Source organism: Neophocaena asiaeorientalis, unplaced genomic scaffold (assembly GCF_003031525.2).
Source record: "Neophocaena asiaeorientalis asiaeorientalis breed wild unplaced genomic scaffold, Neophocaena_asiaeorientalis_V1.1 scaffold606, whole genome shotgun sequence".
NCBI lineage: Eukaryota > Metazoa > Chordata > Mammalia > Artiodactyla > Phocoenidae > Neophocaena > Neophocaena asiaeorientalis.
Genome location: NW_020173687.1, coordinates 3,338,671 through 3,363,055, shown reverse-complemented (window position 1 = coordinate 3,363,055; position 24,385 = coordinate 3,338,671). Strand labels below are relative to the sequence as shown.

General features: G+C 33.9%; 1 protein-coding gene across 1 annotated transcript in view; it reads right to left on the bottom strand.

The window, feature by feature from the left end:
* Positions 1-24,385, bottom strand: part of SYCP2 (synaptonemal complex protein 2) — a 70,767-nt gene that overhangs the window by 34,566 nt on the left and 11,816 nt on the right. The window contains exons 2-15 of the mRNA XM_024750225.1: positions 23,647-23,708; positions 22,585-22,728; positions 21,423-21,551; positions 20,522-20,626; positions 20,254-20,278; positions 18,012-18,097; positions 15,994-16,079; positions 15,687-15,721; positions 14,747-14,889; positions 14,612-14,664; positions 13,422-13,467; positions 12,789-12,884; positions 7,678-7,738; positions 482-630 (exon numbers count right to left, since the gene is read on the bottom strand). Of these exons, the coding sequence (XP_024605993.1) occupies positions 482-630; positions 7,678-7,738; positions 12,789-12,884; positions 13,422-13,467; positions 14,612-14,664; positions 14,747-14,889; positions 15,687-15,721; positions 15,994-16,079; positions 18,012-18,097; positions 20,254-20,278; positions 20,522-20,626; positions 21,423-21,551; positions 22,585-22,728; positions 23,647-23,670 (1,182 nt within the window). The 5' untranslated portion in view covers positions 23,671-23,708. The remainder of the gene's footprint in view (positions 1-481; positions 631-7,677; positions 7,739-12,788; positions 12,885-13,421; positions 13,468-14,611; positions 14,665-14,746; positions 14,890-15,686; positions 15,722-15,993; positions 16,080-18,011; positions 18,098-20,253; positions 20,279-20,521; positions 20,627-21,422; positions 21,552-22,584; positions 22,729-23,646; positions 23,709-24,385) is intronic.

Genomic DNA, 24,385 nt, shown 5'->3' with positions numbered 1-24,385 from the left:
GTGCTGGAAAGCATCTTATCTAAATTTCATTCATTAACTTCTAAGGCCATTTCAAGGCCCACCTCCATAGCCTTTCCTTCAAATCTGACTCTTAATGGGCATTCTTTCTTCAACATCTATACTTCATTTTCTATATGCCACTTACTTCTTCTGAGGTACATTCTATAATTCTCACAATGTTTAATATCTTGAAAACAAGTCTTTGTCTCATTTCACTTTTTAAACACCTCGCAGAAATTCATTAAATGTTTTGAGCAGGTGCTGCTAATTCTGTCATCTGAGATTCTTTCTAATCGGTATCTGAAAGGGTATGGCTAACAATCTGATGGCCATTCCACAATACAAACTTAAAGGACTAAAAATCTACATGTTATTTTATAAAGAATTGTAGGAAAAAAAAAATCAAAGAAACTTAGTCCCAAGTAACTGAAAGTTTCCAGAATTATGAAAATAAATGTTTATTAAAAAGAGTTTAACTTACCCTATACTTATCTGCACCAAAAACTTTTTGTGTCACATTAGCGATTTCTAACGATGCATCAAAATACAAAAGCAATTCTTTCCCTTCTCTTTTACTAATTTTTACTTTATTTTTCAGAATTATAGTCAGTAGCTTCTTCGATTCTCTCACTGTACACAAATGAATCACACTGATTAGTTTACATTAATTCCTATGATACCACTCTATAAGTATACTATAAATAAGAAAAGCATGCAGCATACCAATTAAAATGAACTGAAATAAAATTAACTTTTAGGATTTAAAAGTATTTAAATTAATCAATTCTGGTACTAACTACTTACGTAAAGAAATCAACAATTCAGTCTATTTTTCAAAGTCTCAGTTTCCTGATCTATAAATTACAAGGTAATACAATAATTAATGAACTAAAGCCCTGAGTACATCCTGGACACCAACAGGTTCTTAATAAATATTCTTTGAACACATCTGAGAAAACTATTTTCTTAATTTAAAACAGGCAAAAAAGAAAATAACTTTAATTCCATAACTAACTATTCCTAGGCATAAGCATCTATTCAGACATTTCTATGAAATCCACAGTTACAAACGTGTTGACAATGAACGTCTGATAAAAACTTGAGTACCAGGATACCGTGAAGGAAGAAGGATACGGTGCTAATCCTCAATGAATTCACCAGTCCAGTGAAAAGAAAATACCGTTAAGCGCCAGTTTATATGAAGTATTTACCTCCCTTCCTCCGAAAAGTTACAGAAAATTACCTGGCACCCAATTAATGTGCCTGTATTATGGACCGAAGGCCACTACGGTCCTGTCCCACCTCTGGTGCTGCTCCTGCCGCTGACTGAGAAGTCTCCACACCTGCCCCCAGTGTTTGCCTTTGGGCAAGAGGAAAACATCCTGAGGGAGAAGGACCACACCAAGGATAAAACTTTGTGTCTGCATCAGGAAAAGCTCCGCTGGCCACGCCATGCTCTACCCTAAAGGACAAATGTCCCTGTCGGCTATAAAACTCTCTGATCCTTATGAGGCTGGCCCAAGCAGAAAATGTCTTATTTGCTTTTGCAGCTATATGGTCATGACACTTCCTCTGTGATGTCCTTTGATGGTACTAAGAAGTATTAGTTGCCTGAAGATAGTGGTAACGCAGTTTCTAATCCAAAATGCTGGCAGTTTTTTTTTTTTTTGAAAGAAAAAAAAGTCACAAGTCTCAACAGTAAAAGTTTTCAGGCTTTAGAGATGAAAGATCAGGTGTCGTTGAAAATGATAATGTTTCAGATTTTGATGATGAAGATTAGAACACTTATAATCTTTATGAATATTTTTGTTTATTGTTATATCCCTCTGATACGCATGTGAATTTTTTTCTGCAGCTTGCTGTGAACTTAGAGTAAATGCAGTATTTGCTTCACTGCTTGCATGAACATGGTATTAGAATTACTTCCAATTTATTATTTTGCTGAATGCTTTGTACCTTTTTCTACAAAGCATTCTCCACATATGTCATGACTATCTACGTAAGAATTTGTTGATATTTGTTATATTTTATTGCTGGCTTTGTTGAAATTTCTGATATTTGCTTTGACTGCCTAGACTATATCGTGGCTTGCTTTCTAGTTAGCAATATTACTGAAATACCAGAAGACTTCCTATTTTGTTGCTTCCTATAAAATCCAAGTATTTATAGATATCAACGTATTTGGATCTTATAATGTTATCTAGATATTTCTGTAGGATTCCAGTATACCATTCTTAAATGAATAATATGTTTTCTCCTGCAAAGCCATTCAAAAAAACACTTAATTGTCCATGGAGCCTTTATTTTACATAATCCTATAAACTGAACATAAAAGGGTCTAACCTCACCCTATTGTGCTGCTGCTGCCCCATTCCTTCAGTCTGCAACTGTAGATGCTCTTTTTCGCTAGAACTATTGCTTGATCTCCAGAGTCCACACTTTTTTTTAACTTCCATGAGTGCCAGTCATGTAAAAAATTCAGATCTTGCCTGCTCCACATAGGTAGACCACATCACCACTTTATTACAAAGGATATTAAAAGATACAATCGAACAGCCAGATGAAGAGAGATAGTGCGAGGTCTGGAAAAGTCCTGAGCACAGAAGACACTATCCCTGTGGAGTCTGGGGTGTGCCACCAAGCGTCAGTATAAGGACTGAAGTGTGCATACTGATATTGATAATGAAAGTTAATTATTATCTTGACATCTGAAATTTCAGTGGAAATTTTGGTGGAGTGGGATGTAAAACAGAAAGTAGATGAGAACAGAAATGAAGAGCAAGAAAGGGAAAGATTTAGCAAAAACTATTCTCTCAAAATTGGCTATGAATGGAAAAAGAATGAGATAGAGGAAGACATAGGATCCAAGTAGACTTTTTTAAGATGCAGTTGACAAATGTACCATAAAAATGTATGATGTTAAAACTACAGGAGAGGACATTATGTTAAGTGAAATAAGCCAGTCACAAAAAGACATATGCTGCATGATTCCACTTAAAATAGTCAATTTCATAGAAACAAAAAGTAGAATGGTGGTTACCAGGGGCTGGGTGGAGGGGGAAAAGGGGAACTGTTCAATGAGTATAGAGTTTCAATTTCTCAAGATGACAAAAGTTCTGAAGATCTGTTTCACAATAATGTGAATGTACTTAACACTACTGAACTATATACACTAAAAAATGGTTAAGATGGTAAATTTTATGTTATGTGATTTTTACCACAATAAAAAAAATAAGAGAAACCGCGTGAGGGTGTATATGGAAACTTTCTACACTATTCTGGCAAGTTTTCTGTAATCTAAAACTATTCTAAAATTTAAAATTTATCTTTAAAAAAGACCCATATGAAGGGCTTCTCTGGTGGCGCAGTGATTGGGAATCTGCCTGCCAATGCAGGGGACATGGGTTCGAGCCCTGGTCTGGGAATAAAAGTTATAAACTATTGATACATGAAGTAAGTTGGATGAATTTCCCACATGCCGCGGAGCAACTAAGCCCGTGAGCCACAACTACTGAGCCTGCGCGTCTGGAGCCTGTTCTCTGCAACAAGAGAGGCCACGACAGTGAGAGGCCCGCGCGCCACGATGAAGAGTGGCCCCCGCTCGCTGCAACTGGAGAAATAAAACCCCCCCCCAAAAAGGAAAACCCAACACAGCCAAAAAAAAAAAAAAAAAAAAAAAAAAAAAAAAAAAAAAAGACCCAAATCAAACTTCCCAAGATGAAAAATATAATGCCTGATAAACATTACACAGGATAGAACACAGGATGACTGCAGAAGAAAATATTAACTAGCAACAAAACAAAGCAATATAAAACTACCGAAGTGAAAAAAGAGTGGAAATAAAAGCCTGGAGTTTGGGTGGAGAACCCAGAGAATCAGTGAGCTATGGAAGAACTTCATATAGCTTAGTATATATGTAATCAGAGCCTCCAGAGAGGAGGAGAAAAAAGGAGCAGAAAAAAATATTTGAAGAACAATGGATAAAAACTTTAGAAGCAAGGAAGCTCAATGAACCTCACGAATGAACAATATGAAGAAATTACACTAAAGCATTATAATCAAATGTTTAAAACTACTAATAAAAAGAAAATCTTAAAATCAGCCAGGGGAAAAAAGACTAAACAAAAAGGAGCAAACATGAGAGTGACAGACTTCTCATCAGAAACAATGCAAGCCAAGAGAGAGTAGAGTAACCTCTTTCAAGTACACTGAAAGAAGACAACAGTCAATCTAGAATTCTATATGTACCAAAAATACTTTGCAAAATAAAAACAAAATAAAGACTTTCTGACATAAAAAAGCTGAAAGAGCTCATCACCAGCATATCTGCAGGACAAGAAATATTAGAGAAGTCACCTAGGCAGAAGGAAAATAATACCAGATGGAAATCTGGGTCTATACAAATGAAAGCTGAACACTGGAAATTGTAAATAGGTGGGTAAATCTAAAATACTTTTTAATCCACTTTTTAAATCTCTTTAAAAACTAATTGGCTGCATAAAGAAAAATATCATTACACATAATATGAGGTCTTTGACACATTCAGAAGCAAAAAAATTTTTACCATTATTGGCAGCAATGGCACAAAGGCCAGGAAAGCAAAAATGGAACGTTACTACTACAAGGTTCTTATACTATTCATAAAAGGGTATAATATTACTTGAACATACACACTATTAAGTTAAATATGTATAAAATAAACCGTAAATCAGCCACTAAAAAGGTGGATATAAAGCCAACAAAAGAAATACAATTAAACCACTGAAAATGAATTAACACCAAAGAAGAAAAAGAGAAAAAGAAAAGAAACGTGGCAGATGGGATGGCACGTAGAAAAAACAAAAGCTAGATGATGAATTTAAAGCAAATCAATAGTCACATTAAAAACCACAAAAGGCAGAAACTGTCAAATTACACTGACAGTCTCTGATATGATGCCCAGTATCAGTATATGATGCCTATAAGAAACCCACTTTAAATACACAGACACAAAGGACTTAAAAATAAAGAAAAGCTATGCCATGCTATAATTAACCAACAGAAACTTGGCGAGAGTATACTAATATTATATAAAATAGACTGCAGAGCAAAGAATATTACCACAGGAAAAAGAGTCATTTCATAATGATAAATTTATGAAGAAAAGATAATACCACTAAATGTTTATAAAACTAATAACAGAAATTCAAAATATCTGAAGCAAAAAAATAACAGAACTGAATTAAAAAAACCCACAGCTCTAGTGGTGACTTCAATACCCTTCCCTCAATAAGTGATAGAACAGCAGGCAGACAATGAGGAAGGATATATGACAACACTATCAACCCAACCCTCCACCCAACAACAGCAGAATACACATTCCTTCAAGCGCACTCACACCATTCACCAAGACAGACCATATTCTGGGTCATAAAATAAGTGTCAATATACTGAAAAGGATTCTCAAAGATCATACAAAGTATACTCTCTCATAACAATGAAATTAAGTTAGAAATCAGTAGCAGGAAAATATCCCTGAAATCTCAAGTATATAGAAACTAAATAAAAAACTTTTAAATAAACCTATGGCTCAAGGAAGAAACCAAAAGAGAAATTTAAAAAGAATAAATTAATGAGAATGGAAACACAGCACATGGCAATTTGTAGGATGTTGCTAAGGAAGTACTTAGGGGAAGAATTAAAAGCACTAAATGGCTGTATTAGAAGAGAAAAAATGGTCTCAGGTCAATGACTTGAGCTTCACCCTGAGACGCTAGAAACAGGAAAGCAAATTACAACTAAAGTAATCAGAAGAAAAGAACAGATATAAGAGCACAGATCAATTACACTGAAAATCAAAACACAAAAATGAGAAAAATCGATGAAACTAAAGGCTGGCTCTTAGAGAATATCAATAAAATTGATATAACTCTCAGACTGATTAGGAAAAAACGATACAACTTAGCAGTATCAGCAGCAACAGGGGGACCATCACTACAGAATCTACAGACAGTAAAAAGATAAAATGGGACCATTATAAACCACCTTATGCCAATAAATTTGACAACACGATTACTTGAAAGACACAAATTACCAAAGTTTACTCAAGGAAAAAAAAAGATAACCTGAAAAACCCTGTATCTATTAAATTAATTGAATTTGTAGTTAAGAGCCTTCAGCAAAGAAAAGTAAAAGTGCAAGCCCAGATTGCTTCACTGGTAAATACTACCAAGTACTTAAAGAAGAAACAATACCAATTCTACACACACTCTTAGAGAAAACGGAAGATTATAGAATACTTGCCAATTCAGCCTATGAAGCTAACAACGCCCTGATTCTGAAACTTAAAAAAAACAAAACAAAACAAAAAACCCAGACATTACAGGAAAAGAAAACGACAGACCTTCTAGAACATGAAACACCAAATTCCTAACTAAATTTTGCAAATCAATTCCAATAATATATAAAAGAATAATACGTCACAATGAAGTGTAACTATTGTTACAATGTTATTTCTCCAGATATCAAATTACAATCCCAGTTGTAATTCTAGCAGGCTTTTTGTAGCAATTGATAAGCCAATTTTAAAAGTTACATGGAAATTCAAAAGGTCTAGAATTTCCAAAACAGTCTTGAAAAAAAAAAAAAACCCACAGTGTTAGAAGACTTACACTATCTCACTTTAAGACTCACTATAAATCTACAGTAATTAAAACAATGTGGTACTGGCATAGGGTACAGATCAATGAATGGACTACAGCATCAAGACCTGCACTTCTACCCGTCATTTGATTTTCAACAAGGGAACCAATGAAGTCCAGTGGGGAAAGGAAAACCTTTTCATCAAATAGTCCTGAAATAACTGTATACCCATATGAAAAAATGAACCTAACTCCTATATTACACCATAATCAAATATTGAGATGGATCGTAATCCTTAACAGAAAAACTAAAACCATAAAGTTTTTACAGAAAAACAGGAGAACGTCTTTGTGACTTGGTAGTAGGCAAAATTTCTTAGGTCACACAAAGCAATAACCATGAAAAAAAAGAAAACTGATCATGTGGACTTCAAATTTAAAAACTTCTGCTCATTAAAGACACCAATGAGAAAATGAATAAGCAAGATACAGATAGGGAGAAAATACTCACAGAACATATATTTGTCGAAGGATTTGTATCCAGGATACGTAAGAACTCAAAAACTTAATAATAAAAAAGACAGTCCAGTAAGAAAAAAAAAAAAGGACAAAATATTTAAACAGATACTTCACGAAGAAGATACATGAGTAGCCATTAGGCACATGAAAAAGTGCTCAACATCACTGGTTATTAGGAAAATGCAAATAAAAGCTATCATGAGATACCACTACATGCCCACTGAGATAACTAAAATACGTCTTGATATCTGAATTTGGAGTGGTGCCAGTCTGCCAAGGTATATGATTTTTGTCCAGCACGTATTGACAAGAAAGTGACTGACCATGGGTTTTAGACTAGATAGAGAAGGAAATAAATACAAGATATTGGGGGAATTGTGGGGGCAGGGAATTTGATGATATTGAACTATCAAATTTATGAATATGAACATATGGAAATGTTGATCTGCTTTCATCAGTCCATTGTGTTTTTCCATAGAGTGTGCAACTTCTACTCGAGCAGAATCAAGAAGAGAGTTATCAAAAACAAGTTTAATACCTTCAATGCTGTATGTTTGTACTTCTTCCTCAGGCACAGTGACTGCTTCCCACTGATGATTCTTAAATTTAAAAACAGGTTTTGATCATAAATAATAATTCATTCTTGCTTTAAAGCTCCTTTAAACACCATTTTAAGTTATACAAACAATAAAGGTTATTACTATTTTCTTTTACTAAGTATCACTAAGTAACTGGTTGATACAACACATTTCTTGCTCCATCAATTGACTAGATAATGTATTATACTTGCCGCATTTAATCTATTTGTTCATTCTTAAAAGTAAATGACAGTATTGACTACTTTTATGGTTTCCTATTCTTAACCAAAAGCAAAGAATGACTAGCCATTCATATTTATTAGAGTATACCCTTTTAAAAAATATTACCAAATCCTGTCATTTCTTCCTTTGAAATGTTGTGTGATCATATTCATCCCCCAATTCTCACTCATTAATTGACTGTCCTTAGATTCAAACACTGAATGCATGTGAATAATAACCTAAAATGTTTTCCCCTTCCAAGTATTTTCGTTGAAAATTTGTATAAGTGAATAAAATAATATGAATTCACACCAAAAAGTCATGGTAAAAATTAGAACCATTCCTAAAAGATGGGATCCTAAAACCTTCAGGAATCTTATGATGAAAATAGATCCAATTCTTTTGCTAGTTAAGGACCACTCTTTGTATAGAAATTCTGCTAAATCCTCAATCTCTTCACTAACTCCCTCCCTTATTTGCCTTAACTGAAACCAGTCTATACTCTTGAGGGCACCACTACTATTATAATTATAGCCTTCTCCAGTTAAGACGCTAATTCTCCCAGACCTCAAAACCTCAGGGTCGGCAGGAAAGGGCTGGTCTCCTCTCTCCCCAACACTTTGAGCAGCTTCACATTTCTCTGTGTGTAAAAGCCTTGCTCCTTTGTGGCACATGCCAGCTGGCACACATACCCATCGGTTATCATCTACTAACTTTAAAGTGACTCTTCCTCATACGTGGAGGCACCTGGTTCAAAGCTTTCCTTTTGAAAAAATGTCTACATTATAAAAATTTTCAAACAGATTATAAAAAATAGGAATCACAGTATAATGAATCCAAAATATGCCCATACCCAGCTTCAACAGTTACTGATATATTATGCCCACTTGTTTCATCTTCACCCCCTACTTTCCCTGTACTACACTCTCCTCCTCTTGACCTCAGTTTTTTAATCTGTCACCCCAGCCATCAACTTTAAAACTCTTATCATTAAAGTACCTAACAAAAACCCCTCCCTGGAATCCACATCTCACTTTAGCTTCTACTGTTCTCTTTCCCTTGTCTTTACTTCCTCCACAAATATTTCAACTTTCCAGGAATGCTTAAATCCTCATCACTTAAGTGAAATTGCTCTTTCATGGATCATAAAACACCCTTCCTTTGTCTTCTATAACATGATACCCTTTTAATTTGTTCTTTTTTGGCTGATTCATGAAGTATCCTTCAGGCTAGAGTCTCTTCTACCTATCCTGTATAAATTTGTGTTTTTCACAGTTCTGTCATGTAGACACTCATTAAATCCCATGGTTTTATTTATCATCTATATACAGAGAGCTTCTAAATCTCCATTTACAGCTCAGTTCTCTCACCTCAACTTCAGACCAATATATCCAACTGCCTACAAGATATCTTCAGCTGAATACCCCACAAACACCTCCAAATCAAAACATCCAAAGTTGAGCTCATCATCGTACCCTACAAAACTGATCCTCCTGTGACAGCATCTTCATCCATCCAGTTACCCAAGTTTTATTAACCCTTCCTCTTTTTACTACAAACTACCAAGTCTGCTCAATTCTACCTCCTCAAGTTTTTCTGGAATCCATCCATTTCCATCCATCCCCACTGTCACTTTCCAAAACTGTGCCACCATGATTTCTCTCACCTGGATTACTGCAAGTCTCCTAACTGCCTCTGGTCTTGTCCCTTCTTAATCTGTTCTCCTTGAGGCAGCTGGGCCCCAAGCTAGACATTTACAACTGGCCTCCTGTTCCAACTTCCTGGGGTGAGTAGAAGATGGGCTCCAGGCTGGACATTCATTACAACCCCCAACCCCCATGTTTACATTTCCTGAGGCAAGAGACAAACCGGCTCTGGACTACATATTTATGACCAGACTCCAGTCTATATTTCGAGATCTGCACTTGAATATAAGAAACAACAACAGGAATAGGGTAGATAACTGGACATTGGACACTTTTATGGCAGGGACAGAGAGGGGCTAAACCCTGTTAAAAGATCAAGACATCATGCATTTCCCATCCTTGGTGCAAGGGAAACATTGCACATGCACAGAAAGGCTCCTTGGGGTTCAAAAAGGAGGGGGCACCACCCCATAATATGTGATGCTAAGGCCATCCCCTAGGCCTCTGGGCTGAAATCCATCTTGGAAAAAAGTTGCGCATGCACCTCGGGGAGGGTCCTAGGGCAGGTCAGGTGTTGAGAAACCAGATAAGTGGCCAAAGGTAAACAAAGACCCGGAAGAACTGCCCTATATAAATGACTTAACCACCTCTTTACTCCCGCTCCTCCTCATTAGGGAGGAGGCCCACACCCTTGCTCTCCCGGTGTGCATCTCTGCCTTGTTTCCATCTTAACTAAACAAAGTGTTTCTCTGTGTGCTCTCCCACTAGTTGTTGTGCAATGTCTCTAAATAATAAACTTTGTACCTGTTTTTTTTTTTTTTTTTTTACAGTTTTTGCCTCTGTAAGAAATGCATTTTTCACTGGGGGCAAGAGCCAGGGGGTCTGGTGGCTAGGATTCCTGGTTTTCATCCAGGCTACCCAGGTTCAATTCCTAGGCAGGGAATTAAGATCTCGCTTCACGCCACCACTCACTGCTGCCTCTCCGAGATCATCCCCGCCAGGAGAATCTTTTACATGAATGTGATGCTCAGTGTCTACCATATATCTGGCACACAGTAAGTTCTTATTAAATATTCACTGAACTGATGTTGCCTCCTACTTATAATCCTTCTTTGGCTCTATACTGCCTGCCTTATTTCTTTCCAATACCCTTTGAACTCTATGCACTAACCATACTATGTATCTTTTAGTTGAATATTCTATATATTCATTCTTAAAATAAATACGAGCCCTTGAATAGCCATAAATGAGAAAAGACATGTCCCTGGTTTAATAAATTTTATGTTCTACGAGGGGAAAAACAGAAAAAACAACAGGTAAACAAAAGGATTTTAAGTAGCAATAACTACCTATAAAAGAAAAAAAGAGGCCAGTGTGATATAATGTGGCTGGGTGGCTACTTCAGACTGAGTTACCAGAGAATACCTCTAGGAGGTGACATCTGTGCTGAAATCTAACTGGGAAGGAACTAAGACGCAAAGATCTGGAGGTTCCTAAGCAGAAGAACCAGCAAGTAGAAAGACTTGAAAAGAGCGTGATCTAGAGGAAAAGAAAAAAAAAAATGAATGTGGCTAGAACACAGTAAGCACAGAGAACAGTCTGATTATCAGAGAAATAGTCAGGGGCGAGGTCATAAAGGCCCTGAAACACCATGTTAAAGAAACAAAGGGAGGGTTTTAAGCAGCCACAATATGGAAGAATGGCTTTGAGGAGAGTAAGCCTGAAGACAGGGAGAAATGCACTACTGCTATAGAAACCCAGAGGGGAGAGGAGTCTAAATATCTCTGTGGGAAGAACTCTCTCCCAGCATCTCTAGATCAGTGACAGGAACATAGGAGGCATTTAATACTTATAAATGCACTTTACACTATCCCTATCAAGTATAATACTAAAATTACTTATTTTCTTGTCTGAATCATCCATTAGACCAAGTGAGTGAAATCAGGAACCACATCAGTCCTATTCTATCCTCTTTTCCCAAAATGAAAGTCCATTTCCTGAAGAAAATCCAGTTAAAAATACACCTAAAAACGCTGCAAGAATAAATACACTAATGAAAACCATCAGTACCCCCTGAGAAGTAGTGCTAGTTTTTGGAACTCAATTTTAATTAAGCATTCTAAAAAGGTACTCTAAAAAGAAATAAAGGTACGTGGAAATCCTAAGAGGCATTTGGTTAATGTTCGTCTAAAAAGAATTTACCTGGAACAAAAGGCAGGATTTTACAAGAAAGAGACTAAAAAGACTAAAGCCTCTTTGTATTATCAGCAGCTGCAATCAGATTAGTAAATGCAAATCAACTCTTACTCAGATCTTGGCCACACAGTTTGAGCTAGAAGTATGCAAATGTAGCAAATATTAAGTGGTGGCTATTTGGAAACAAGGCCTCAAGAATTTTCCTCAGGTTAAAGAGGTCAGTAGAAAACATACCTTCCTGGTTGCAAAGTTTAAACATAGTTACAATATAGCACAGAAAGAAAAGAACTAAAATTCACTTCTAAGTACCACCATAAGAATCAATCCCTCACAACCAAATGTAAAATAGCTAGCTAGCTGGAAGCAGCTGCAAAGCACAGGGAGATCAGCTCCATGCTTTGTGTCCAACTAGAGGGGTGGGAGACGCAAGAGAGAGGGGATATGGGGTTATATGTATACGTGAAGCTGATTCACTTTGTTATACAGCAGAAACTAACACACCGTTGTAAAGCAATTATACTCCAATAAAGATGTAAACAAACAAACAAAAAAAGAATTAATCCCTCACTATTTTCAAACAGAAGATTCTATGAAAGAATAAGGTAAGACCATTTGTCATCATCTGTTAATGTTATTTTTAACTGAGTGCTTCTGTACTGGAGTAACTGCTGTCTTTTCTAGATTCAATTCACTTTGTTCATGTGAATGTTAAATTTTAATCATTAACGTAATTAATTTCTGAAAAGCTCATATTTAAACACTAGTATTAAATTTTAGCATTTTTCTCTTGCAATAAGACATCAGAAATAATTTTCATTTCTAATTAACTTGATAGGTTACCATGCTCATCAAAACTACTAGAGCAAACATTGAAATCTACTAAAATAGCGAGGAAATAAATATCAAAGAAATCCATATTCTTAAGTTGAATTACAACATTATACACACACACACACACACACACACACACACACACACAAAATGGTACAGAGGTATCTAAAGCTTACATCATTGTCTTCAGCAACGTAGAATGATACAGTCTGGCTCCCAAGATTAAAATCTATCCAAAATCCCTCAAGTTTTTCATCTGATGGTATTTGCAACTAATAAAATAAACATATAAAACTAGAATATACTGTGCTTTTAAAAGTGACAACAGAAAATTATGATGTTATATTCATGGTTGAGTTTTTTTGAAAAACAAAAGAGTAGAGCTGGAAGGTATGGGAAGATAAAGAGCAGGCAAGTACAGCATTTAAATCAATTTAGAAACAATCAAAAGAAATGCTGCTTAATATTTTACGTAGAAATTAGCTAGCTCCAAAATATCACAAATATTCCAAGTACAAATAAAGGTTGAAAATATTTTCATGTTTGAATATATTCATGAATGATAAACAATAACGGGCTTAAGGAAACATAAGAAAATTTGAAGTACAACCTTTATATTTCACTTATCCTTGGCTACAAATGTGCCATTTCATAAAATGTCACTTAGATCCAGAATACCAGACCAGCTGTATTTGTGATCTAATTATGACTAACATTAATGTTCTTGTCAATTTGTAACCTACAATTCACTTGACCTTTCCATCAAAATTCATCTAATAACTAAAACACATACTAAATTAAAAATTTACCTCATAGTTATCAAGAAATGCTGATAAACAAGGAAACGTAAAGACCCTGAAATAAAAAGTAGTCTGAATTAAAGAAAAAATTAATAAGCCTTCACAGCATAATTTTGACTTGCCATACAAATCACACCTAGGATCAACAGGAAATCAGGCAGTAGTGACAACAATTTAAATAAAATCATATTTCCTTCTTTATTACTCTTTAAAGTGGGAGTTCGCGGGAAATCTGTTTCCGAAAGACAGCATGTTACTTTGAGGATACTACTCAACCTACCGTCTTGACTAAAGTGACTGCATCAAACTACTTTTCACGTTATTGACTATGAACAGAGATTCCTAATTTACCTTATACTAGTGATATTGCTACAGTGGAAGTCCCCATAAGATAATACGGGAAAAGAAGAGTAGAAGTGAAAAATACTGCTAATAAAAATGGCTGAATTCATTGACTACTTTCTTGGTCAGATACTACTATAAGTACTAAGTGTATAACCATCTCATTTAATCTCTACAACAAACATATGAGGTAGATATTATTAGTGTTCTTGTTTTACAGTTAAGGAAACTGAGGCGAGTAAGGTTAAATAACTTGTCCAACATTAGAGCAGGAAGAGGGGGACCTGTTATTCAAATCCAAATAGTGTGACTCCCTGCACACAACCCTCACCCTATCTTTCATTTCCTTAGCAGGTAAACTAAATGTGAACTCATTCAATCCAATGTGTCCTGAACACCTATAAGGTGCTAGGCACTGCACTACAAAAATACCTCTTCTGTCATTGTCAAAAGTGATAAAAATTTATATGACCTAGCCTTCCATGACCATTCTTGAGATTAAATAACTGCAGAAAGAACATCCTTACAATATGTTAATTATAAAAGAAGATGATTTATGTTTGCTATATATTTTTATTCCAGTATGTGTACAAAGGAGGTAGCTCAAGTAATATTTATACCTAGATTTTTATTGTTCCTTAAACACCAAATTTATAATATATATGCAATTCTGAAATACAGTAAACCGATTTTAGACAAAGTTATTAATTAATATTAATTAAATAAAAATGTATTCTTTCCTCTAAAAAGTACAAAGCAAAATAAGACCAGTGGAGGATTATTTCAGCCTACCATTGTGTGCCCTTTCTTGAGCTCTGTTTCTTTATCATTAAATGGTTGTATTTTGCATTGTTTACCTTCTTTTGTCTCCAAGCATGCCATTTACAAGGTTGAGAAATATCCTGCAATCCTAATTTTTAAAAAAGAGAGAGCTTTTAAAAAACATAGTAATTTTAAAAAATTTGTTAATTTGTTATTTTTATACTACTTACTGTTTCAAATTCAGAGACTTTAATTCCTTTAAATGCATTAGCAATAAAATCCATTGAAAACCACTGACATGCCAGTTCTTGTCTTTGTTTTTCTGGGGTCATTCTACATAAAGCTTCTACGATAGCCACTTGTAAGTCATAATCTTTAAAAAAAAAAAATAATAATGTATTATTTGAAATTATGAAAATTAAAGTTTATAAAAGTCAATACATTTCATAAGTTGTTAGAACAAGCAAGAGTAATAAGGAACGTAGTGTAATTTACTCATCTTTTGCCATTTTCTTCATAGAGATTAGAAACATCTCATCATTACAGGCGTGAATATAGCCCAAATAACAAAATAAGTTTACTAATAGAAGGAGTAAAAAAATATTTTTAAGGATATTTAAAAGAAACTCCTAAATGTTCAAAGATTCCTCCATTCCATTATTAGAGTTGTGAATTGCAAAATAACTCATAGAAAAGTCTATAAATCACAGGTAATCTTTGTTTTCCTTTTGCATATCATGATATTTACAGTTATTTTAAAGTACTTCAAATCAGTCGTTTGTTCTATATGTAAATCACTACATCAAAATTTTCTCATATGAAACTTAGGAAAGAAAATTTGAGCTCTTTTAATAAAAACATTGTTTACAAACAAATCTATCAATCCCAAGAATATTAAACCTCCTAATTTCATAAAATACATTTAAGAAATTTCTTCACAAAAGGAATCCAAATCTACTTGAAAATTATTATTCAAAAACCTACCACTAGGCATAAATTATATTTGACAACTCCTGTTATCATACTTATTTTTTTAGTTTAGTTTATAATTCCCTTGCATAATTTCACTACATTACAATGTTAATATTATTTTGACTAATTAGATATTATAGTCTATTAATAAACTTGGAGTAATTTCAAATATGAACATTTTGAAAAAAACAGACTTACCTCCAGCATCTAAAATCCTTTCTCCCATACTACTCCTGTGAATCAAAACAACAGGTTATATACTAGACAAGTATCAATTAACTAGAAAGCTCATATGTTTGGGGGAAAAAAAGTTCACCAAAATTTACAATTGATTAGTATCACAGACTTTGGCAGAAAACATATATATAAATTATATTAGAAACCTACAAGAGTTTATCAGTTTTAATTCTTAATGCAACTCATGGTTGCCTTATTTGCCTTATAAAACATCCTTTAAATTCTTGACTTGAACCACTAATTAAAGAAATATAGTACAAGTTATTACATGAGAATTAACATTTCTTGGTTAGAGAGTATTTTCCTGGCATCTTCAGGCATTTTGTCCAGCATAGCATTCATTTTTTTTAGAGTCTAGAAAAGAAAAATACATAATCCATTAACTTTATATATTCAGTGAAACATTAAGTACTTAGAGATATATTATAGGTATATAAACTTAGAAGCCTATTTTTTCTTAATCACAGCATTTTATGCAGCGAAAGAAGGGTGGAGGAAAGAATATAAAGTATAAAATAATGAATATAAGAAAACATACAACACAGGATATCAAAAATAGAATATACCATGATTCCTGTACTTAAAGCAGTTATACTCTTTGCAGTATGACATGTTTATTATTACTCTAAGAACTAAAGAAGCAAAAAATATTATCCTATTAATATTTGTTCTTATGGCTACACACATGTACACATATATATATACTAATACAGGTTATTTTTAGCATTTAAATACTTAGGAACTGCTAATATCTACATGGTATAGTTTATTTTCATATGAGCTGTATATTATACATAAACCCACATGCTTATGAATTTTCAATACATATTTAGGTAATACTGGGTTGGCCAAAAGGTGTGTTTGGCGTTTTTTTTCCATAAGATGGCTCTAGTAGCACTTAGTTGTCTTTAACTTCATTCGGAACAATTTTGTTAGATTGTATTGTGACAGCTGTCATATCAGCGTGCATTTACAAAGAACTTACCAAAATTAGTGAATTTTTGTGTAGCCATTTTAATATTGAAGATGGAAGAAAAAAGCAACATTTTTGGCATATGTTTATTATTTCAAGAAAGGTAAACATGCAACTGAAATGCAAAAAAAGATCTGTGCAGTGTACGGAGAAGGTGTTGTGACTGATGGAACGCGTCAAAAGTGGTGTGCGAACTTTCATGCTGGAGATTTCTCCCTGGATGATGCTCCATGGTTGGGTAGACCAGTTTAAGTTGACAGCAATCAAATCAAGACATTAACTGAGAACAATCAACGTTGTACCACGCAGGAGATAGCCGACATACTCAAAATATACAAATCAAGCGTTGAAAATCATTTGCACCAGCTTGGTTATGTTAATCGCTTTGATGTTTGTGTTCCACGTAAGTTAAGCGAAGAAAACCTTCTTGACCCTATTTCCACACGCAGTTCTCTACTGAAACATAACTGAAACGTTCCGTTTTTAAAACAAATTGTGATGGGCGATGGAAAGCGGATACTGTACAATAATGTGGAACAGAAGAGACACTGGGGCAAGAGAAATGAACCACCACCAACCACACCAAAGGCCGGTCTTCATCCAAAGAAGGTGATGTTGCATATACGGTGGGATTGGAAGGGAGTCCTCTATTATGAGCTTCTTCCGGAAAACCAAACGATTAATTCCAACAAGTACTGCTCCCAATTAGACCAAGTGAAAGCGACACTCGACCGAAAGCGTCCAGAATTAGTCAACAGAAAACGCATAATCTTCCATGAAGATAACAACACAAGACCGCATGTTTCTTTGATGACCGGGCAAAAACTCTTACAGCTCGGCTGGGAAGTTCTGATTCATCCGCCATATTCACCAGACATAGCATCTTCGGATTTCCATTTATTTCAGTCTTTACAAAATTCTCTTAATGGAAAAAATGTCAATTCCCTGGAAGACTGTAAAAGGTACCTAGAACAGTTCTTTGCTCATAAAGGTAAAAAATTTGGGAAGATGGAATTATCAAGTTGCCTGAAAAATGGCAGAAGGTAGTGGAACAAAACAGTGAATATGTTGTTCAATAAAGTTCTTGGTGAAAAATGTAAAATGTGTCTTTTTTTTTTTAACTTAAAAACCAAAGGAACTTTTTGGCCAACCCAATATATTTCATCGCGTCAGACAATGAATTAAGACAACAGAGACACACTACATGATAATTTAGTGCCAAGATAAAATAATTATTCAATTTGATAAATTGCTACCAAATTGTCTTCACCTTCTCTTTAAGTTTTCAAAGAAAATCTAAAAAATGACTTTACCTCCTGCTGAATACAAATATTCACTCTTGAGTCAATAACCAGGGCACAAATTCGAGGTATGAAACTTTCCACTACTTGCCTTCTACCTGAATAAAAGTAAATTATTGACAAATGTGTATTTTAAACTCTTTTCAATGACAATCTTATATGTGTTAATGGAAATCGGACATACTAATTCAGTTCAGACGCACCTGGGCACCAGGAAGCTTGAAATTCAGTCCTGGTTCTGCCATTAACTAGCTATGTAACTTCGAAAAAACACCGTTCAAACAGATGTGACTGATTTTAACTCTGGCAAAGGAATAACCCCAGATCCAGCTTCTCCTTTGAGGCACTTAAAGCAGTATTACTTTTTTGGATAAATAAATACAGTCCAAAACTGGAAACGTCTAATTTGAGGTTTTTATGAAACTGGCCTCAGTAATTTATAGTCATACCTCCAAAATTCCATAACAGCCATTAACACCTCCGGACTTCATGAAGATCTAAATATCTTGTCCTATTTCTAAAATTTGACACTATTCTCTCAAAAGACAAGGCTTTATTAATACTAAGTATATTAAGAGGAATTTGCTTCATGCTAATTCATGATGCAGAGTTCTAAAAGAATTTTAAATAATGGCAATGCTGCAACAGAAAATGCACTTTACAAAGTGACTACGTTAAAAGAAAAAAAAATCACTGAATTACTTGAAAAGATAAAGTGATTTACTTAAAAAAAACCAGTTGGATCACTTCATAATCACTGGTGCTTTAGGACTGTTTTCTCGCTTACAAACTTACGAATTTAGACTAAATTGTTGTGTTAATTGCAAAGAAACCAATGAAAAGGTAGCATTAACTACTACTGAAATAAACAGCAATTGATATTTTTAAACATTTTGGGAGCAGTTAGCTGTTCCTTTATTTATAAACAATTCACCGGCCCCAATTACCAATCCTAGGTAATTCTTCCTCAACCAACACAGAGATAAAATAACTTGAGTTTATTGTTTGACATAAGGCACTGCCAAGCACAAGTGAAATGATGAGTTGTAACATGTTCTATACTCTCCGTGTACTACTGAAAATTTTGTTTCATTAGATCAAGGACAAACTATGGCCCACAAACCAAATCCAACTCACTGTCCCTTTTTGTATGGCTGTATTCATCAGCAGGTACTCTGTGGAAATATGTGAATCTATCATGATTTACTGAGCCAGCAGTCTCAGGTGAATTTCATTCATTCTTATGAACTTAGCCATCATTAGCCACCACTAAATGAATGGCTTTGGTAATTAGCTTGGGCTGCAGGGTTGACAGTGTTTCTTAACGAATTCAACACCAAAGTCCAAGGCAAAATTAGTGCGTATATGAGAAACTTATACTTCAGTAAAGTTATTTCAATGAAACAAAGGTCATCTGAATCACAAGTAATGTCCAGCTGCTTTATACATCTCCTAGGCTGTCAAAAGCTGAGACAAGAAATGACATGTCCATTTCCAACAACAAATTTATAGGGGATATATTTTTTCCAAGATCCAACTACAGATCCAGCAGCGTTTCTGGATGTTGATGTAGGTGCAAAGGAAATCTCCCTATTTCAAAATTCATTTTAACTCTGCAACTGAGGAGCTTCCACCTAACCTTCAACTGAAAGTGATTAATCTGCAATGCAATGGCATTCTAAAAAGCAAATATTAAGAAAAAAGTCTAATGTAATTCTATAAATGCTTTCCAAGTGATGAATATGCTCAATTAAAAATCATGCTCACGAACTGATATCAGTATTCAGCATTATCTGCATGAAAAGACGTTTTCTAATGTAATATACACAAAATTTCACTACAGATAAGCATGAACAAATGAATATTTCCAATTAACTTTTATAACAGCAAACACTAACTCTGAACCTTAAGAGAAACGTCATCTTCTCAAAAAAGAGTGCTATTCTCCTCATTAGACCTGTATTACAAAAACACTGTACTCAATTATTGTTGTATTTTGAGTTGCATCAATAAAACATTTGTGGAAATTTGTTTTCTTTCTTGTTAAATAAGTACCTACATAATACCATCAATTTTTTTCTTGGCCTACAAAGCCTAAAATATTTACTATCTGACCCTTTACGGAAAAAATTTGTTGATTCCTGAATTAGGTAATGAATTCCTAATATTAGGACAATACTACAAGAATTGCAAGATTATACCAAAACTCCAACAGCAAATTACTGTTCCAGTAGAAATAAAATGTTTATTATACCTTCATCATCCATGTCATGTATGACCTGAAAGTGAATAATATTTAAAACTTACTATCTTATATTATAAACCATTACAAATAGTATTAAAATAAGAGGTTACATATGAACTCACCACATAATTATTTAACTTTTATGTATTAACTAATTAATCAGGATAAATGCACTAACCAATCTGTTAGTGACTTTTAGTCTCAGGGCATATAGAACACAAATTGTTTTTAAATAAACACATGCTTTATAACATCAGTGAATCAATATGATTGTTACCATCAAAAGATCAAATAATTCTTCTATCATATTTATAACAGCTTCATCTTTTGAATTTCCTTGACTCAGAATAATCTCCTTGGATTTTTCAAACCAGGTAACCATGTAGAAAAAGAAATGTAAATACATTAGTTACTTTGAATTCAATTTTAATAATTTTAAGAATGTACTCATACAAACAGTAAACCTAAGAAAAAAGAAACATTAAAAATAAAAATTCTAGTATTGTATCAAAATAAGTTTATGCTCTTAAACACCATCATTGTTTTTGCTTTTTAGTAACTCACTATATGTTCCCATTTTTTAGATGGGAATGGATGAAGTTAATCCAATTCCAAGTAGAAAATCTTTACTTCCCCCCCTTCAAATTCTTAGTTCATGTACATTCATATTCATAGGTAAAGAATTATCATTACACATTAGATTATTGTGGCATTTTTACTATTTGAAATATTTTGGTATTATTTTATTTTTATTAACTCAGACATTTGAGTACGCACTATGTCTTAGGCACTGTTCTTGGTGCTGGGTATACAACAATGAACAAAACAGACAAAAATCAATATCCTACATTCTAAAATGGGAAATAGATAATAATAAACGATATAAAAAGAAAAGTAAATTAAGTTAGATAGTGATTAAGATGAGCTAAAGAGAAAATAAAGCAAGTAAAGGCCTTAGGGAGTCTTGTGACCTTAAATTCACACAATTATCAAGGATCCTGTATACAGTTCCCTTGTGATCTTTATTTTTCTAACATATACCACAGGTTATAAAAATATTTTATCTGTTTTATATACAGTTCTCAAATTTATTTTCCAACACTTTGAACCATTTAATTAGAAAACACACCTTTAATCATATTTCCCTCAAAGAAATATGTTACATATTCTATACTCATCTTTTGTACTAGTCCTTGTTTTATCATAGTTAGAAGTCCAGCTTTCCCCAATATACTGATATTTTTGCCACATCTTCCAAAAGAAACCAAAATGGTTGAAACAGTTTGGATATTCTTTTTATTCAGCTCCTGAAATGCAAATTATACATTTAAACATCTGTAAATACAAAATAGAATGGAATTGGCATTGTGCTAGGAGAGTTATAATCCTCACAAATCTTAGTCATTATCATAATCTCCATATTGCAAAGGACAAAAGTGTGGTTTAAAAAAGGCAACCTGCTTACAAGCACTCAGCCAGTGAATGACAAACACAGTACAAAATTGCAGACATGTATAAACTCAAGAAACTTTAGTCTTATGATGCAATGAATCAGTTACCTTCCATTCTAAAAAGCTTTATGTATTTAACTAAGGGATACAAGACATTTTTTTTTTTTTTTTGCGGTACGCGGGCCTCTCACTGTTGTGGCCTCTCCCGTTGCGGAGCACAGGCTACGGACGCGCAGGCTCAGCGGCCATGGCTCACGGGCACAGCCGCTCGGCGGCACGTGGGATCCTCCCGGACCGGGGCACGAACCCGTGTCCCCTGCATCGGCGGGCAGACTCTCAACCACTGCGCCACCAGGGAAGCCCGATACAAGAAATTTTTACTCACTCTTCTAGATTCGTAACAAACATCAAATTCTGGTGGAGATTGTCAATAATCACTTTTTTCTCACGTATAAAAATACTTTATACATGACAAATCAAGTACAAGGTTTTTGATGATTTTTGTTTTTGTTTGTTTTATTTTTTGTAAGCACCAAGCACTGTCCACACAACATGAAGAATATGCTGATAGGCTTTTAAAAAATAGTTCAAGTTGTTTAAACTTCAAACAGGTAAGCTATTTTTCCCGTTTAGATAACAGTTAATAATGGTAACACTATGTAAACACACATTTTTTATATATTATTTAGAAAACAACAGTCCAACATGTTGTTTGGGACTCCTCAAACAAACACACACAAAAAGCAAGTGGTGAAACAAGCATTTATTTAGTAGTTATAAGTGAGCTTGCTAAACCCTTTGTATTCATTCCTTCCAACGGAGCGTCTCTTCCTAAAGAGTAGAGTGGCATCTACTAACTAATACTCATCCAACAAAAATGAATATTTACCCTGCACATAAGGTCATCCAACTTGTGGAAAAACTGTTTGCTGCATTTAATCTTCACATCCTCACAAATATCAATTTGTAAAAGTGTTCTCAAAGGTTTGAAATCATTTTTTCTTAAAGCATTATCAATGCATTTTTCCAACTGCTGAAATATAGAAAATGGCAAATATATTGAATCAAAACCCAAGTTAGTCACCTTAGTCACCTTATGAAATCAAGTAATTCAAGAATTGTTTTCACATTTGAAAATTCTCAAAAGAGCTTATATAATATCAATTCATTTATTTAAAAAAAACTGTCCACTATTAAATTCAGAGTAACAATTAGAGATTAAGTGTTTTCATAATAATAAGCTCTATACAAGAAAAATATATTTTACTATTTTCCACTTCATATTTCTTATTGGAAAGTCATCATTATGCTAAACTCAACAAAAACCTGTTAATGAAGGAAATAAAAATCAACCTTATAGTAACTAATACTTAATACCATGGATAAAACCCTAACATATCTATCAACTTCTTCATGAAGTTTAAATAGCTAAAAAAAAAATTGCATAAAGACAGGTAAAAGCACTTTAGAAACTATACCAAGCAATATAACTTAAGCATTACATACACATATAATTTATTATTTATTGTATTCTATATTTATAAGCTTTATAAAATCTGCCATCCCTGCTATTAAAGTACACCACCATTAATAAGGAATCTTCATACATTAATATGATTCTCCTAAATGCAAGTATCTCACAGTTTTAAGCCTTGATATAAAAGTATCCAGCCATAAATGATACATAGATCAGTGTATGATTCATTTCTATGTAAGAGGTATATATAAATCATCTTTAGTACTTTATATTCTTAATAAAGCTTTTGGAAACAAATCTGTTGAAAAAATAAAAGGATAACATTTTAATTTCAATTATTTGACTCTTGACCATTTCATAAAAATAAGTAAGCTTTGTCTTTCCTAAAACGATGGCATTTAATACCTATAAATAAACAAAAAGTAATTTTAGGAATTGAAATAAAAGACTTCCTTTTGGTCTAGGACTACATACCTGGAGATTTGGTCTTATTGGCATTTTGACTTAATTTTAAAACAGGTGGACAAAACAAACACCTACAAAAGAAAGCATATACTTTCTGAATCTTACAATCTATTTTATATGTTTACAGTTTTAAAATCTTAACACACATAAATAAGCATTACTGCTTATACCAAAGGCAATAAATGTTGTTTCTTCAAGTTCCTCACTGCTTATGAAATTACTCATTTGAATCTGTCCATAGAAGTTTCTGGAGGAAAGCCTGAAGATCATTTATTCAAGCTTTCCCTCTTTATAAATGACTTAAATAAATGTCAAAGTCCTGCCAAAAGGTCACAAAACTAGTCACTGAAAGAATATAAATGTGAACCTCCCTCATCAGAGATTCCAACTTTGGGAACAAGAAGAAAAATAATCTTGAATTAATGCCTAAATGAAATTTAAGCTAGTAATACAATATTTAAGAAGGGAAGTATATGCAAGTATACTGCCAAAGAACAGGATATGTAAGAATATACAAATATGCAATGAAAGGAGGAAAAGATAACCTAAACACATTTTTCCCTTCAAAAGAGAATGGAAACAGTAAACAGCAGGGTTACATTAAGCACCATCTTAACGAAAGCATCTAACATTTGCAAATGCAATTTGGAGGTTTGGAGGTTAGTCCTATAAAGGAAAAGAAATAGAACAATCTTTTCTAGACATCATAACTAGAACAATTTTAAAATAATCTGTACTATGAAGAGCT